Source organism: Rhinatrema bivittatum, chromosome 1, assembly GCF_901001135.1.
Source record: "Rhinatrema bivittatum chromosome 1, aRhiBiv1.1, whole genome shotgun sequence".
NCBI classification, from domain to species: Eukaryota; Metazoa; Chordata; class Amphibia; order Gymnophiona; family Rhinatrematidae; genus Rhinatrema; species Rhinatrema bivittatum.
This window is the reverse complement of record NC_042615.1, coordinates 516172332-516190473: the sequence shown is the minus strand read 5'-3', so window position 1 is coordinate 516190473 and position 18142 is coordinate 516172332. Positions and strand designations below refer to the sequence as shown.

At 46.0% G+C, this 18142-nt stretch overlaps 1 protein-coding gene across 1 annotated transcript in view; it reads left to right on the top strand.

Annotated features, from left to right (window-relative positions):
- The window catches only part of LOC115096922 (annexin A1-like), a 74160-nt gene that overhangs the window by 32555 nt on the left and 23463 nt on the right, over positions 1-18142 (top strand). The window contains exons 4-5 of the mRNA XM_029612224.1: positions 1576-1670; positions 2717-2830. Of these exons, the coding sequence (XP_029468084.1) occupies positions 1576-1670; positions 2717-2830 (209 nt within the window). The remainder of the gene's footprint in view (positions 1-1575; positions 1671-2716; positions 2831-18142) is intronic.

The window sequence follows — 18142 nt, the reverse complement described above, 5'->3', positions numbered from 1 at the left end:
CAGCCTCATGCTACATTTAGGGGTAGATTTTCAAAAATACGTGCTACCCGGCGCAAATGTTATAAAATCGGGGGTCAGTGCACGCAAGGGAGTACACACTAGAGTACCTTCCGTGCGCCGACGCCCACGGCCTTCCCCGTTCCCTTCCCCCTATTCTAACCTTTCCAACCCTTCCTCTAACCTTTCCCCCCCCCCCGACCTCTGTCTTACCTTTTGCGCCTGCCTCTGAGCAGGCGCAGGTTGCGCAGACCGGCAGCCTGCCAGCACCCGATCCTCCAACACAGTGGCAAATGACTGCTGTACTGGAGGCCTCTGGCCCAGCCCCCGCCCCCAGACCGCCCCTTTTGTAAAGCCCCAAGACTTAGATGCGTCCAGGGGCTTTGCGCGCATCGCTGGGCCTTTATAAAATAGGCCCAGTGCGCGTAGGGCTTTTAAAATCAGCCCCTTAGTTTTTTAAGTATTTATAATGGGTGGTAGCCCCAAAAAATGTTGCCATTTTTAAAATTTTTCATTTTAGGGGTGGGCCATTTTGGGTCCACCCCCAGATCAGGGTTTTTTTTTTTGTTTAAAAGAGAATGAAGAAAGCCAAATCTGCCCCAACCTTTTACCCCCAACGCTTCCCTTTTAGTAGAATATTGAACCCCCTACCTGCTGAAAACTCTAGCCCACCCTCCCGAGACCCCACTCCTGGACTCACCAATACTGCTCTGGTAGTCTAGCGGTGGGCCTAGGAGTGATCTCCCATTCCTGGGCCACCGGCCACTCTTTGCCCTTTTCTTGTGACAGAGCTACCGGTGCCATTGGCACTGACCCACTAATGATTGTCTTGACTTTTGAGGGGGTAGAGAAGAGCTGTTGCTGTGCAGACATATTCTTTTTTTTTTTTTTTTTTTTTTTACTTTTGGGCAGTCAAAACCACCTTGAGTAGTAGCCTCAGGTATCAGCCCTGACCTCCACTCAAAGTTTTCTCGAGCCGCAGGCTTTTATTTTTTTTTGCCGGCTGTTTTCCCAGGATGGTATAAGGTTTCACTATCCCATTTCTGATCTTAATCTCATGATCAGTTTGCACAGCATTCCAAGTATAACAAAAATATCCAAGAGTCTAGGTACAACGTTGACTTCCTTCAGCCTCACTTCTTAGTACACACATGAAATGTATCTTCAACAGAAATCCCTCCACCAGGAAGTTCACATAATGTCATGCATGATCCTCTCTGAGAGCAGTTGGAAGCTCTGTCTGATAACATCAATTGCTACTTCCTTCCTCCCCAGCTCCTTCTCACAGTCTGACTCACCTCTGCAGGAACATGCCCAGTCCCCTCAGACTAGACCAAATGTGTGTTCTGTCTGGGGGTGACTGGATTATATCAAAGGGGTTTAGTAACAGTGGGGTTACATCAGGAACTTTGTGCAATAAGTTTTAAAATGTCTTAACTCCTTCGGAAGTAGTCAATTATAATTATTTTAAAATGCACTGAAAAGGGTAGATTTTAGCTGATATTTGCCCATTAGCCATGCAATATAAAAAGGGGCTGAGAACAGAGCTTGAAAATTAACAAAGCTTTTGTCTTTTAGGTGTGGATGAAGCAACCATCATTGACATCGTAACAAAAAGAAACAATGCACAACGTCAACAGATCAAGAATGCCTACCAACATGCCACCGGAAAAGTAAGCACAAGCCTGTCCTTCCCGGAAGGAATGCAGTACTATAGTAGTGGTACTATAATGCATTGTTTTTATTTTGTTATTTAATTTTCATCATACAAAAACAGATCAAAAACACCAGTGCAGAACAACAAGAAAAGGAAGAAAAAAATAAAGCGTCAATAATAGCAGGACCATGGATCATTTATTTTTGTAAATTTTTCCTCAGTTGGGAGAAATCTTTTAATGCATCCTTCTGTTTATTGATTCTCCACAATTTAACAGCATTATATAACCATGCAATAGCTTCATTACTTGGTAAGACACTGCATGCATGATGGAAATGTATAACACGTTTTTTGCCTTAAAATGTAGACTGGATAAGGAAGGAACTTAGACATGGAAAATCATATTTTATGAAGGAGCATATGCTGGAGAAATTATTCAGTTTAAGATATTGTGGGGTGCCCTTTGTAGGGTGGTTTTTTCCCCCAAGAGAATTTATGGGATGATGTGCAAACAATTTGGGGATATTACAGATTTTTGGCATGAATAATATGCAGTGAGATATCTTTATTTTGACCTTAATGTTGTATGATCAATTATTATATGCACAACTTGTTTGAATCTATCCCATGTGAGTATTTGCTTCTTCAGCACAAAAACTGAACTGATTCTTCAAATCTTTTTTTTTTTTTTTCCAGTTTTTAGCACTGTATTTAATTACAATGAAAACCTGTTGCAGGATCTTGCCCCTTGTCCAAACCAAGCCACATTTAGATGTGGCCTTGATAATCCATTGTGCAAGTTTGAAAGTTGCCCTCGCTTCATTCGGTGTGCAACTGAGAGGAGGATATAGTATTTAATAAAAGATCAGATTCTTTGCAAACAAGTTAAGTCAACACATAGCTGCTATGTTACACTTGGTGTCTCTTTCCATGGCATCTTCTGTAGTCATTGACTAATAATGAAGAGAAGAGTTTTTTTTGTTTTTTTTTTAACTAGCTTATTTATACCCTGAATAATGGACATATTAAAGCCAATTAATTCTATACCATTGTTTATTGTAGTCACTGGCAGATGCACTGAAAGGTGCCCTCTCTGGTTGTTTTGAAGAAGTTGTTTTGGGTTTGTTAAAGCCTCCTGCTCAGTTTGATGCCCATGAACTCAAGTGGGCCACAAAGGTATGACATGATTTTATTTTCTTTTTTCTGAATCTGGCAAGTTATTTCTCCAATAAACACTTATCGCTGAACCAAATTTCCTTGGACTATTTCACCATGGATGCACTCTTTCGTTTACTCCAATCTCTTTTCTCACCATTAAAATATGCATTTAACATTGTATTTGCTAATTATTTTATAGCATAACTCAGTGCCATCTTAACTACTGTAAATACGATATTGCAATTCATAGGCTGAAATCCAGTAATTAAATACCATCTACAGTCGTTTCCTAAACATGTAATTTTTTTTAATTTTTAAGATCTAGAGGGACAGATTTTTAAACCTACGCATGCGGGTACATTTGTGCTTGCTACCCAGCGCACAAATGTACGCCCAATTTTATAACATGCATGCGCAGCCGCGCGCATGTTATAAAATCAGGGGTCGGCGCGCGCAAGTGGGTGCACACTACTGCACCTTGCGCGCGCCGAGCTCTCAGGGAGACCAGTTGGTTTTCCCCGTTCCCCCCACCCTCTCGCCCGAAACCCCCCCCATACCTTTGTTTCACAAGTTACGCCTGCTAGCGCACTAGCCCCTCTGTTCACGCCCCCGCCCTGCCCATTTTTTCAAGCCCCAGGACTTACACGCGTCCCGGGGCTTTACACGCAGCACCGTGCCTTTTGAAAATAGGCCCGGCACGTGTAGGCTTTTAAAATGTGCCCCATAGAGAATAGTAAGTTTTCATATTAAGGGCCGGATTTTAATAGCTACGCGTGGGCATAGATTTGTGTGCGCAACCCGGCACGCACAAATCTACGCCCAATTTCATAACATGTGCGCGCAGCTACATGCATGTTATAAAATCCGGGGTCAGCCCGCGCAAGGGGGTACGCACTTGTGCACCTTGCATGCGCCGGGCCCTAGGGGAGCCCCGATGGCTTTCCCTGTTCCCTCTGCTCCCCCCAATCTTCCCCTCCCTTCTCCTATCTAACCTGCCCCCCAGCCCTACCTAAATCCCCCCCCCATCTTTATTTTGTTATTTACGCCTGCCAGCTGCCGGCATGCAATCCCCTGACACAGCCGCTGTTCAGGAGGCCTCGGTACCGCCCCCGTACCGGCACCCCACCCACGCCCCGCCCCCTTTTCAAAGCCCCGGGCCATACGCACATCCCGGGGCTTTTGCGTGTTGTTGGGCCTATGGAAAATAGGCTCGGTGAGCGTAACTCCCCTGCACGCGTAAATCCAGCCAGATTTACGCACGGAGGGCTTTTAAAATCTGCCCCTAAACTCTTAGTTAATGCATAAAATTATCTCAGTTATTTCTACAGAGTGCTTTTTAATAGCAATGAACATATGTAAAATAGAAAGTCTTTGGCAAAAGTTTATACAGAATTGCCATAATACATAAAATAAAAATAATGTAATTACCCATCATGCTTAGAGAATGGGGGTAGAATTTGTTTTCTGACTTTAACTTCAGTGACCTTCAAATTTTATACTCCAGTCATAATGATGTGACTTTGGTTCTACTGGTAAAAGATTAACTCTTTGGGTATGTAAGTAAAGTTATTGCATCAAGGGACACTAGAATGTCCAAACGTTTTCAGTAAAAAGTACTACGGCTGAAATCAGCTTGAAATCTGATCCAGCAATGAATAATTTTTAAACAGGAAGCTATACATCCATCTATTGTCTTCACACAATTTTGCTTATGGAAAATGCTGAATACATGTTAGAAACTAGTACATATAACCCGATATCACTATTCTGTCTCCTCCAAAAAAGAACATGAAAGGAGAAAACATTCATTGTGCTATTTGGGATATCTTCTTGTCCCTTACCAGTAGCGAGACTGAATTAGGATTCCGAGAATGGCATTGGCCTAACCGGCACAGAGCAGTAGTTAGAAACCTAACAGGCAAAGTATGGTTGCATTGAGCTTCCAAGAAGGTACTGGGGTATCCTGCATGGAGTGACAATGGTTGGAACCTGAACTTAGATGAACCTGGGGAGGTCAGTTTTGAGCAATATCTTTGCTAGATATGGTGGCTGTGTGGATTATTGGAAAACTTGCTAATAAGACCTGGGGGTTGGATTTAGTGCTTGTCTTGTAAGACTCAGAAAGAAAGATGCAAGGCTAGAAATGGAGATAGCGGACTACTTTTAACAAATTCTGGGGTGGATTTTAAAACGGTTACGTGCGTATATTACGCGCATAACCCCGAAAACCCGCTCCTGTGCGCGCCGAGCCTATTTTGAATAGGCCCGGCAACGTGTGCATGCCCCGGGATGCCTGTAAGTCCCGGGGTTTGAAAAAATGGACGGGGCATGGGTGGGGCGGTCCGGGGGCGGGGCGTGGGCATGGCCAGAGGCCTCTTCACTGCCGCTGGGCCCAGAGGCAGGCGTAAATAAAAAAATAAAGGTATGGGGGATTTAAGTAGGGCTGGGGGGACGGGTTAGATAGGGTAAGGGGGCGGAAGGAAAGGGGGCAGAAGGAAAGTTCCCTCCGAGGCTGCTCCGATTTCAGAGCGGCCTCGGAGGGAACAGGGAAAGCCATCGGGGCTCCCCTAGGGCTCAGCACGCGCAAGGTGCACAAGTGTGCACCTCCTTGTGAGCCGACCCCAGATTTTATAACATGCGCGCGGCTGTGCGTGCATGTTAAAAAAAAATTGGGCGTAGATTTGTGTGCGCCAGGTTGCACGCACAAATCTACACCTGTGCTTAGGTACGAATATCTGGTCCTCTGTGTATGCTTGGGACAGATATGGAGGGCAGTGGGGATAAAAGGTCAGGTAAAAGACAAGGAGAGGTGAGAAGCTGAGGTTGAGCCTGTGTATTTATATGCTTTTCTATCCAAAGTGGAAGAATTGCAAATGCACAAACTGGATGGGCCATTTACTATGTTAACAGGGAGTTGATTTGCATTGGAAGGCTTTTGTTTTGGGGGTTTCTTTGTTATTCAACATTGTCTGATTTTGTGATTTTGTCAAGGCTTCTAAGCAGAACCCAAAGAAAGCAAAAGAAAAACTGTCGGGCCGATACAGTAAAATGCGCGGGAGAGCCAGCGTTTGCCTCGCGTTATTACCCCTTACTGATAAGAGGTAATAATAGAGCGTCGAAAATGCGCGTCCAACCCCCCAAAAAATGAATGCATGTTGATGAGCCTATTAGTTATTCCCGCGCCACACAGAAAGTAAAATGTGCAACCAAGCCGCACATTTTACTCTCAGAAATGAATGCCTGCCCAAAGGGTTGGACACACGTTTTCCTCGCGTTATTACCCCTTACGGTATAAGGGGTAATAATAGCAAGTCGAAAACGCGTGTCCAATGGGGGCTAACGGTGCACTCTGCCTGAGCGCACAGTACTGTATCGGCCCAATTGTGAATTGCGGTCCCATAACACCTATAGATTCTACCCAGTTTCTTTTATCTGTTCAGTGAATTGTGAACTTTTTATCACAATTTCATGAGGGTGATTTTTGGGCAGGTCATCTTTCTGTCCAAAACCTTTCACCTAAAGTGGGTAGTGGCCACAGGTTTTGTTAAGATTTTCACAACAGTTCCAGAACATGTTGAAAACGTACAGGAACAACTGAAAATCATTCTTGTTTCGCAAATGTTTTCTATTACTTCCCCTTTTTATTTATTTATTTTTTCCTGCAATGCATTTGTTAACTGTTTATATACCAGGACCTCTCCCTACCTGAGAGAGAAAAAAATTACACCAGAGCAGGGACAATCCCAGAGCACCTGATTTCACCAATTCACAATACCCATTTTGAAGAGGGAGATAACAGACCCATCCAAGCTTTTGTCAACCCCATTCTGATGCATTATGAGCCCTGCAGCACTGATTTCAAAGGGAAGAGTCAGGGACTCCAGACACCACAGAACTCTGGGTTGGAAGGCTGGCCCAGGGTTCTCCCTCCTGGAACAGAGACACTCAGCTCAGCATGTCACTGAGGATAATCTTTCCTTTACTTAGACCTTGGCTATACTTTCTCTAAAAATAGTTCCTTTTTCCCCTACCCTTTCAGTATAATACTTAGCAGCACAGGTAAATCGGTCATCATGCCGTTAGTGTTATAAGAAATTGAAATACGCCTTATGCCTCTTGCACTGCCACAAGCCCACAACGGCCCCCTTGCCCCCACCTCATCCCCCTCCAAACCCACCATTTACATTCCCTACCCCAACCATCACCTCCTGCCCCCCCCCACCCTCCTTCCTAGTTGCCACAATGAACGTACCATACAGGGGTAGGAAGCTAATTTCTTAAACTCTACCTGCAGGCCCTCTGTGCTTACTTCAGCTGCCGATTGTTTCTGCACACTCCCTAAATTGGAAAAGGGAGGTGCTCGTTCTTCACCATTAGTGACACCAGCCTAGACATGAACTTGGTGGTGAAATTTGGCTGCTTTGCCCGGGGCGTAGGTGGCCTTATGCACACCGGGCCTATTTTAAAAAGGCCCGGCCACGTGCATAAGTCCCGGGGGGCCGAAGAAAAGGGGCGGGATGGTCCAGGGGGCAGGGCGGGGTCAGAGGCTCCCAGCACAGCAGCCGTTTGCCACTGTGCTGGGGGATCACGTGCCAGCAGCGTGCCGGTGCGTGTAATCTGCGCCTGCCCCGAGTCAGGCGCAAAAGATAGGATAAAGGTCGGGGGGAGGGGGTCTAGGTTAGGGCTAGGGCGTGGGTAAGTTAGGGGAAGGGTGGTTAGTTTAGGGGTTGGGATGTTCCCTTCCAAGCCGCTCCGAAATCGGAAATTGGAGCGGCCTGGGAGAGAACGGGGGAAGGCCATGGGTGTCGGCACGTGCAAGTTGCACTAATGTGCACCCCCTTGAGTGCACCGGCCCCCGATTTTATAACATGAGCCACACCGGCGCGCACATGTTATAAAATCGCACGTCCATGTGTGCGCATCGGGTAGCGTGCGCACATAGGTCATAAAATCTACCCCAAAGGCATTAAGTATGTAAAAGACCCAGGGCACAGGCCCATAAGCCCTCCTGATCCCCAATGAGATTTTGATAATTAAATAACCAATTATGATCAGCAGCTTTTCCTCCCATTTCCCTGAAAACCGTCCAATAAAATAGATAACTAAATATCACTTTTCATAATTAATTCTTTATTGATTTTACTTCATACAATACAAGAAGAAAAAAAAATAAAAAGTGAACATAACAATCATCAATCAACTGATGCAAAAGGTGTGTATATATATATATATATATATATATATATATATATATATATATATATATATATATATATATATAGTCCACAATTTTGGAGCTGCCAGATATAACTCTCACCTGGTCACTAACATCTAAATTTACCGATTAGATTTATTCAGCAAAAATGTTTCCAAATGTAAAGGGTCCAGAAATACAAACTTATTTCTCTGATAAGTAATAATACACTTACATGGGAATCCTAGATTAAACATAGCACCAAGTGAGAGGGCTCGAGGTTTAATTGAAGGAATTGCTTTCTTCTGATCTGTGTCTCCCTAGTTACATCAAGAATCACCATCACTCTATGGCCACAAAATAAAATCTCCTTATATTTAAAGTATTGTTTAAAAACAACATCTTTGTCCATGGACAATGCAAAGGAGACAGCAAAGGTAGCTCTGTTGGAAACCTGATCATCAGAGGTTTACAAAAATGGACTCTGAGCAGGAATCACTCAGCACATGTGCCTCACCTGACCCACTACCAGAAAATCTCTTTTTATCAGGTATATAATAAGTATTTATCAAAAATGTCTTCTCAGGCAGGAATTGTAATACTTCAACCACATAGTTTTTAAGTTATTCCTCGCCTGAAATCAGATTGGAAATAGAAAAATTTAACAGATGAAGGTTGTTAGACCTAAGTCTGTTTTCCAATATTTCACATTTAGTATACAGAAAAATGCTATCTTTAATTCCTGCAGTTGACACCAACTGTAAATTACAAATAACAGAAGATTGAGCAGACATTGCAGAATCTAAAGAAGATAGCCTGAAAGAAACTGAAAACTCTACTATTCAAAAAGGCCTATCCAGAATAGTTTCCCTCCTACTCTATCCCTGCACCACCCCTGGTGACCACATCTTCCTTATATTAAGGAACTAGCTATACTGTTATTTATGCCTGTTAATGTTACGTTACTCTGTCTTTCCACTCTGCGCCTTGTTATCCCCCTCCCAGTTCACTCTCCCAGTTAATATGTAATTTCAAGCCTTCCTAGTTCAAATGTAAACCGGTATGATGTCCCCACTAATACCGGTATATAAAAGTTTCTAAATAAATAAATAAATAGCCTAGTATTAACAGTACCTTATGAAAATTGACACAATTGAGTTATTGAATTTGAAAGTTTAGGTTCTATTCCTACAACTACATTCCAAATATTTTTGAATGAAATCTCATCAGAAATAGATAAATGATTAGACTCCTCCATGACGCCTCCAGATAACACTTACACTGGGACCAGTATTGGAATAACTGACTTAATTTAATTTGTCTGACTCATACTTAAAATCCAATAAACAGCCTCTAATGGCTGAGAAGAAATAGAAATACCAGTCATTCCAGGAATGGTCTCTTGTTGCACAAATGGACCACTTGAAATGGGAGGTGAAAGCCTCGCTTCTGGACTCAAGAAGACAGTCTCCAGTTCTGTTCTATCGTTACTGTGCAGTAATGAACTGGAAATCACATGACGATCCAAGGGACCAGTTATGGGAGTAGAGCTGGAGGCCTCCCATTCTCGACCAAAATCAGATCTTGAAAAAAAATCAACATAAGGGATGTGCTCTTTTGGCACGCAACTTTGGTGCGCCGGCAGCAGCGGCGCACTGAAAGGCACCTCCTCCAATAGGCCCCCGATGCTGTGATGACATCAGCGTCGGGCAGTCATGATGGTTCCTGCTCTCTCCAGGTCCTTCTCCTCCTCACTGGGTCCAGGCAGCAGGACAGGCGACTCCAACTAGATATCACTTTTAAACTTTAAATGATCTCTGTCCTACATTCCCACGCAGCTGCCATCAGGGAGTCATCCTACATAACCTGTGATGGTGGCAGGGAACTGCCCTGTTAGTTTGGTATTGGCAGGCATTGAATAATTTTCTCTGCACCCATCTCTTACTAAGCTCCCTCTGGGCACATGGGATGCCCCTGCACCATTGTTTCAAGATGGGCATGCAGGCCGGTAGTATTTCTAAATAGAAGGGCCTTGTTTGCAACCAAGAAACCACCAGCCAGTTTCAAGTATCCAATAAAACTACCATTAACATTATTCAGTAGTGTTATTCAATCAATTCGTCTATATGGGAGTGAAGTGTGGAGCCTATACAGGATAGAATAGAATCCCAATTTCAACCAAGCACCTCAAGCACCTCAAGTCCACAGCAACTCCCCCCAACAATAGGTACAAAGCACAACTAGGATGTTTGACCTGATTAATCATCATACAAAAATAATATGCAAATTCTGGTACTATTTAAACAACAGTAAAACAAACTCCCTCTGCTACAAAGAACATGTGAAAATGCAAAACCCTACCAAACTGCACGCACAATCCATACAGCAAACTTGCCATACTATGACACACTTACTGCCAGACTCAAACAGTAACGACCTTACCAATGAAAAGAGCACTACAAATATTACACTAGGCTCCAGAGCAGCAATATACCTTTTACTGGAAAACTAAACAAGCTGGACTGCTATAGATACGATTGCTACATGGAAACTACACATTTGCAGATTACCTCACCTGTGTCACAGACAGACCCTCACCAGTTCGTAAGTGGCTTCAAATTAGAAATGTACAGACAAAAATGGAAAAAAAAATTCCCAATCTCTGTGTGTGGTGCAGCATTACAAAAAGAGAGCCATAAATGCATGTCCTCCAGTTCTGCGCAAACTACAAAGGTATCAGAAATGCACATTCTAGAAGCTGACTTGTTCCAATTTCTAAACTGAAAATATGTATATTTTTTAACCTTTCGTGTCTGGGCATTTTAATTTTCTAATCATGTTGGTCCCAGTCTGCTTTCCTTTATTTTCTGTCTTCTAACTCCTTTTCTTGTCTTTCCTACTCATTTGCATTTCTTTTCTTCTATCTTCTCCAATTCCTCCCTTACATCTATCTTTATCATTTATCTTTCCCTTTCATCTCTTTACATCCTTTATATCCACTAGGGATGTGAATCGTTTTCCATATCGTCTTAACGATAGAAATCGTGTGGCAGGGCAAGAAAATCGTCTTAGGCACGATTTTTTAGTTAAAAAATCGTTAAAAATCGTTTTTTCCGATTAGTGCGCACTAACTCGAGTTAGTGCGCACTAACGGGAGTTAGTGCGCACTAACTGGGAGTTAGTGCGCACTAACTGGGAGTTAGTGCGCACTAACTGGGAGTTAGTGCGCACTAACTGAAAATGATACAATTTGACACTTTTCAGGTCAGTTAAGGTCAGTTTAGGAATGAATATGTATTCCTATTGGCTGCCCTCTTATTTATTCATGTTACCAAGTTTCCTACTGACAGTATATGGGGGATGGGAAATGGAAACAGTTGGTAGCTTGACAAAACAAGTAATGTGATCAGTCAATGTGACTAGAACTTGTGCCCTAACCCTGATACCAGGGGTATTGTGATCTTCCTGCACACAGTGCCCTATCCCTATTAATACCAGGAGTGTTGTGATCTTCCTGCACACAGTGCCCTATCCCTAATACCAGGGGTGTTGTGATCTTCCTGCACACAGTGCCCTATTCCTGATACTGGGGGTGTTGTGATCTTCCTGCACGCAGTGCCCTATTCCTGATACCGGGGGTGTTGTGATCTTCTTGCACACATCCCGATATCAGGGATAGGGCACTGCATGCAGGAAGATCACAACACTCCTGGTATTAATAGGGATAGGGCACTGCATGCAGGAAGATCACAACACCCCTGGTATCAGGGATAGGGCACTGTGTGCAGGAAGATCACAATACCCCGGAGGAGTGAGGGTCAGGCAGCTCCCCCCTGTCTGTGAAGCCAGCCTCTCACTAGTAATGCAGGGAGGGAGCTGTCTCAGACTTCACCATCCTCCCCCCCCCCCTTACCCACACACCATTCACTAGCTGGGACATGGGGGAAGTCAGGAGTGAGGGTCAGGCAGCTCCCCCCTGTCTGTGAAGCCAGCCTCTCACTAGTAATGCAGGGAGGGAGCTGTCTCAGACTTCACCATCCTCCCCCCCTCCTCACCCATACACCATTCACTAGCTGGGACATGGGGGAAGTCAGGAGTGAGGGTCAGGCAGCTCCCCCCTGTCTGTGAAGCCAGCCTCTCACTAGTAATGCAGGGAGGGAGCTGTCTCAGACTTCACCATCCTCCCCCCCCCCCCCCCTCACCCACACACCATTCACTAGCTGGGACATGGGGGAAGTCAGGAGTGAGGGTCAGGCAGCTCCCCCCTGTCTGTGAAGCCAGCCTCTCACTAGTAATGCAGGGAGGGAGCTGTCTCAGACTTCACCATCCTCCCCCCCCCCTCACCCACACACCATTCACTAGCTGGGACATGGGGGAAGTCAGGAGTGAGGGTCAGGCAGCTCCCCCCTGTCTGTGAAGCCAGCCTCTCACTAGTAATGCAGGGAGGGAGCTGTCTCAGACTTCACCATCCTCCCCCCCCCCCCCTCACCCACACACCATTCACTAGCTGGGACATGGGGGAAGTCAGGAGTGAGGGTCAGGCAGCTCCCCCCTGTCTGCGAAGCCAGCCTCTCACTAGTAATGCAGGGAGGGAGCTGTCTCAGACTTCACCATCCTCCCCCCCCCCCCCCTCACCCACACACCATTCACTAGCTGGGACATGGGGGAAGTCAGGAGTGAGGGTCAGGCAGCTCCCCCCTGTCTGTGAAGCCAGCCTCTCACTAGTAATGCAGGGAGGGAGCTGTCTCAGACTTCACCATCCTCCCCCCCTCCTCACCCACACACCATTCACTAGCTGGGACATGGGGGAAGTCAGGAGTGAGGGTCAGGCAGCTCCCCCCTGTCTGTGAAGCCAGCCTCTCACTAGTAATGCAGGGAGGGAGCTGTCTCAGACTGGTATCAGGGTTAGGGCACTGTGTGCAGGAAGATCACAACACTCCTGGTATTAATAGGGATAGGGCACTGTAAGAGATGACTGTAGTAGATTGAATAAAGATCTGATGTTTCTGCTCTCCTCACACCAAACAAAAACAACACACAAGCAGAGAAGCCCTTCTTACAAAGCTGAGCTAGTGAGTTAAGTAGGAGGAAAAGTAAACATACTGGTGCCAGTGTGGCTACTTAAAAAATACACTTACCAACAATCAATTACATATATTTGAACTGTGTACAGTTCCAGCCAGGACCACCTTTCTAAAATGCACAGTGATTGGCAAATTCAACATGCACTAGCATTTCAGGTGCCTGCTAACAAAAATAATAAACAAACAAGTTCTAGTCACGTGAGTGCTGATCATTACATTACTTTTTTTGTCAAGCTTCCAACTGTTTCCATTTCACATCCCCCCCAACCATATTGGTAACATCAATAGATAAGAGCACAGCCAGCCAATAGGAATACATACATACATATTCATTCCTAAGTGACCTTTACTGACCTGGGAAGTGTGAACACTTTGTTTCATTTTCTGTTGGTGTTCGTTAGTTTCCAGTTCCATTTCCCATCCCCCCAACCATCACCTCAGTGGTAACCTTGGTAATATCAATAGATAAGAGGGCAGCCAGCCAATAGGAACACATATTCATTCCTAACTGACCTTCAGTGACCTGGAAAGTGTTTATTTGTATCATTTTCAGTTAGTGCGCACTAACACGATTTAACGATTTTTAACGATAAATCGTTAGAATTTCTATTGTATCGTGTTCTATAACGATTTAAGACGATATAAACATTATCGGACGATAATTTTAATCGTTGAAAAACGATTCACATCCCTAATATCCACTCATAGATACACCTTCTTATCATCCTCTCTCGTTCTCCATTTCTCAATATCCCTCTTTCACCTTTCATCTACCTACCAGTTTTCCATCTCCCTGCACTCACACCCCCTCATCAGCCCTCTCATTTCTTATCCCTTCTATAGCCCCAACTCCTTCTCTCACTCATTCCCACTCCTGCCTCCCATCCCTTTTCTATCTTTTACTGCCTAGACAGCCACTGCCTTCAAAACCGCATTTCTGCCTTTTTTTATCCAAAGATTCAGCCCTTTCCACTGCCTCTCTTCCCTGCCCCAGCTGTCCAGGTCCTTCAAACCATATTTCAACCTTTCTTCACCATTCAGGCCCCTTCCCCTACCCTACGTCTCACATCCATAGCCCTATCTCATACATCCTAGGCCATCTAACACATCCCCCACTCATATCCCCATCCTAGTTTGTGAGTTTCTGCTCTCCCCACAATACCAAAGTCCCCATCCTGTCACTGAATACTCACTATCCCCACACATCCCTGAGTCTCTACTTTCTCCTCCACACCCAACCTCCATTCACATTTTCCTCCTCTCCCACCCAATCTGGGAATCCCTGCATGTTTTTCCAGCCTTACCCACCCACCAAAAATGGGAATCCCCTCTTCTTCTACAACCATGAATTTCTGCTCATTCTCTACCCAAAGCCAACACTCCCCTCATCCAGTCTTGGAGTCTCTAATTCCTCTCCCAGAATCTGGGAGTTCCCCTTCCTCTCCCATCTCCTTACCCACTAAATCTTGGAGCTCCCACCCAGCCCTGGATCTCCACTAACTTCTTCACCCAATGTGAATCCCCCCAACCCTGAGTCAGTACTTCTGAGTCCATGCCCACCCTTCCAGAACTTTAAGCTGTTTTTGTGGCAGCACCTGCCTTTTCTTTTTTTATTTATCTTCCTCCTCACTTTCTTCCTTCATGATATTTATACTGGAGCCGCTTCTCCTGCTCAGTGCCACTGCTGGCTAGGGGTGTGCATCCATTTTCCACGTATTTGTAATCCGCAACTTATTTTTTGCAATCTGAAAAATACATGGGGAGGCGAAACGCATCGCGACTCCCCACGTATTCAACAGATATCCGTTGTATTCGGCCTCCTAAACAAACATTTAAACCCCCCCACCCTCCTGACCCCCCCAAGACTTACCAAAACTCCCTGGTGGTCCAGCGGGGAGTCAGGAAGCCATCCCTGCACTCATTTGCGGTTTCCTCATGGCGCTGATAGCCTGTGTCACAGGGGCTGCTGGTGCCATTGGTCAGCCCCTGTCACATGGTCACCGGCGCCATCTTGTGCTCCTACCACGTGACAGGTAGGTCATGTGGCAGGAGGTCGCTCCGGGACCCTCGTTGGACCCAACCCGAACTTTTGGCCAGCTTGGGGGGGCCTCCTGACCCCCACAAGATTTGCCAAATGTCCAGCGGGGGTCCGGGAGCGACCTCCTTTCACGCCATCCGTCCGATCCCAATACTCAAAATGGCGCCGATCCCCGCCATTTTGAGACTAAAAATCGCCGTCCCGCCAATACTCAAAATGGCGCCGATCGCCGGCGATCGGCGCCATTTTGAGTATTGTGGGAGTCTTGTGGGGATCAGGAGGCCCCCCCAAGCTGGCCAAAAGTTCCGGTTGGGTCCAACGAGGGTCCCGGAGCGACCTCCTGCCACATGACCTGTCATGTGGTAGGAGCACAAGATGGCGCCAGTGACCATGTGTCAGGGGCTGACCAATGGCACCGGCAGCCCCTGTGACACAGGCTATCAGCGCTGTGAGGAAACCACAAACGAGTGCAGAGATGGCTTCCTGACTGCCTGCTGGACCACCAGGGAGTTTTGGTAAGTCTTGGGGGGGGGGGGTCAGGAGGGTGGGGGGTTGTAGTTAATTTAGTAGTAACGTATTTACAGATCGACAACTTATTGAATTCTCCATACTTCCGCATGAAACGGAATTGACCCCCCACAAATACGTATCACGTACGCAACGAAAACTTTTTGCCTGCACATCTCTACTGCTGGCACTGGTGCTGGTGCAGTTTAATGACAAGTTGTTTGAACAGCAGGGTGCTGAATCAGCAGGGGCCCCCTGGTTCAAACAATTTGTGATTGAACCATGCTGGCACCAAGAAGGAGAAGATTCTCCATTACACGTGCAAGACAGGGAATGAAGGAGGGAGGTGAGAGGAAGAAGAAAAAAAGGCAGGAACAGTCAAAGAAATTCAACATAGTGTTCCAGCAGGGAGGGGAGAGCATAGATTTGGTACCCACATGCCTATATCTAGCCCCTGTGAGCAAATACATGGCAATGCACATAGGAACAATAATCCTAACTATAGGTACACAATGCTGCATTCTTTGAGTCACCTCACAAGGAAAAGGATCTTGGACAATATGTTGCAGTCCTCAGCTCTGTATGTGGTATTGGCAAGTAGAATGTTGGGAATTATTCAGAAAGGAATGGTGAATAATAATAATAACACTGTAATGCTTCTGCATCGCTCCATGGTGCAGCTGTACCTTGTGTTACGAGCGCGCGTGGAGCGCGGTCGTCTCAAGCGGGTGGTGAGCCCTTGGGCCATGGCAGGACTCAAGGAGGAGCCCCAAGCCACACCGTGGGAGGTGAGCTGAGCAGGCATGGGGAGCCAGGCGGGTACAGTAGCAGGGAGTCCGACCCTCAGCCGGACCTGCACGCCCATGGCAACCAACACTGGGAAGTTGATTGATGAACGGTCCTCCGACTGTTCCCGGCCCTTTCGGACCTGCCGCTGGGTACGGCAATGGGCGGCAGGCCGGACAGAGGCGAGGGCAGACAGAGTCCTTTACACTGAAGACATCATAGACAAGGCAGGTGCAGACATCGAAGATGAGGGCTGGAAGGAAGACATGGCACTGTCCATCAGGGCGCCCTACTCAGCCCACCCGTGGGACTGAGTCGCGGACCACCCCATCCCAGACGCGCCCTACACAGCCCAGGAAGGCTGGTCGCGGACCACGCTGAGGAAAGGAGGGTGCTGGGAAGAAGAAGAGGCAAAATACTGCACTCCAGGCAGCACAAGGCAGGACATCAAGGAAAGGCAGGAACTGGATCAGACATCAGGTAACACAGCAAGGCACGGACTGGAACAGACATCAAAACAGGACAAGGCACCATCAACACAGGCAAGACCACGGATGACCTGGATCGAGGAGAAGGTTACAGGCAACTGTAGAGCCCGATCCGAAGGCAAGTTGCAAGTGACAAGAGAGTCCTTATATACTGGAAGTTGTAGGCAACTCCCTGGGAGGAGTTTGCCAGGACCACCCCTCGCTGGCCCTATAAGTGGGGTAGAGAGCTGTGGGCCGGCCCCTAGGAGAAGGGCGTTGCCAAACAGGAAGTCCAAACGCATGCATGCAAGCCACAGGCAGGCCTCAGGAACAGCTAGGCCTCCCAGGCCCTGGAGCAAGTCCCGGATGGTGCACAGGAGAGGCCCTGGCTTCGAAGCGCCTCCGGGAGGAAGGTAAGATACCTCCTGTAGCGCAGCAACAGGAGGGATCGCAACACCTTGAGTACTGTGTACAAGTCTGGTCACCCCTCTCAAAAGAGACATAGCTGAATTAGAAAAGGTGCAGAGAAGGGCAACCAAAATGATAAAGGGGAAGGATCTGCTTCCTTATGAAGAAAAGCTTAACAGGTTAAGGTTCTTCAACTTGGAAGAGAGGGGATATGATAAGAGGCTTATAGAGGGATATGATAAGAGGCTTATAAAATCATGCATTAGTAGGAACAGGTGAGCAGGAATGGTTATTTACATGACACTAAATTAACAAGTAGAAGATTGGAAAAATTGTTTTTTTCTACTCCAATGCACAGTCAAGCTGGGGAATTTATTGTTTGGGGGATGTGGTCCATGCATCTAGCATAGCTGGATTATAAAAGGGGTTTAGACAAGGTCTTAGAGGAAAAATCCTTAAATGATTATTAGCCAGGTAGATTTGGGAAAGCCACTACTTATTGCTGAAAGTGAGCTACAAAGAACAGAGCTACTCTTTAGGACCTTCCAGATACTTCCAAGTGACCTGGATTGGCCAGCTCAATGACCTTTGGTCTGACTCAAGGCATATTTTATGTTCATCTGAGGTATTATTTGCATATTTGCTCAGTCTCAAAATTGTCTGGCTATGAATAGAAATGTAATTACTAATCATTTGGTTTTAGAATGGTTGGTATTTCAAGCTGTGCTAGAGAAATTATCCTAAACTGGAAGGAATAATTCTGTAGTAAAGCCTAAATTACTACAGTTTGAGACCAGGTTCAACTGAGCTGGGTGAGCAGAAGGAAATGGCAGATCCAAAAATGTT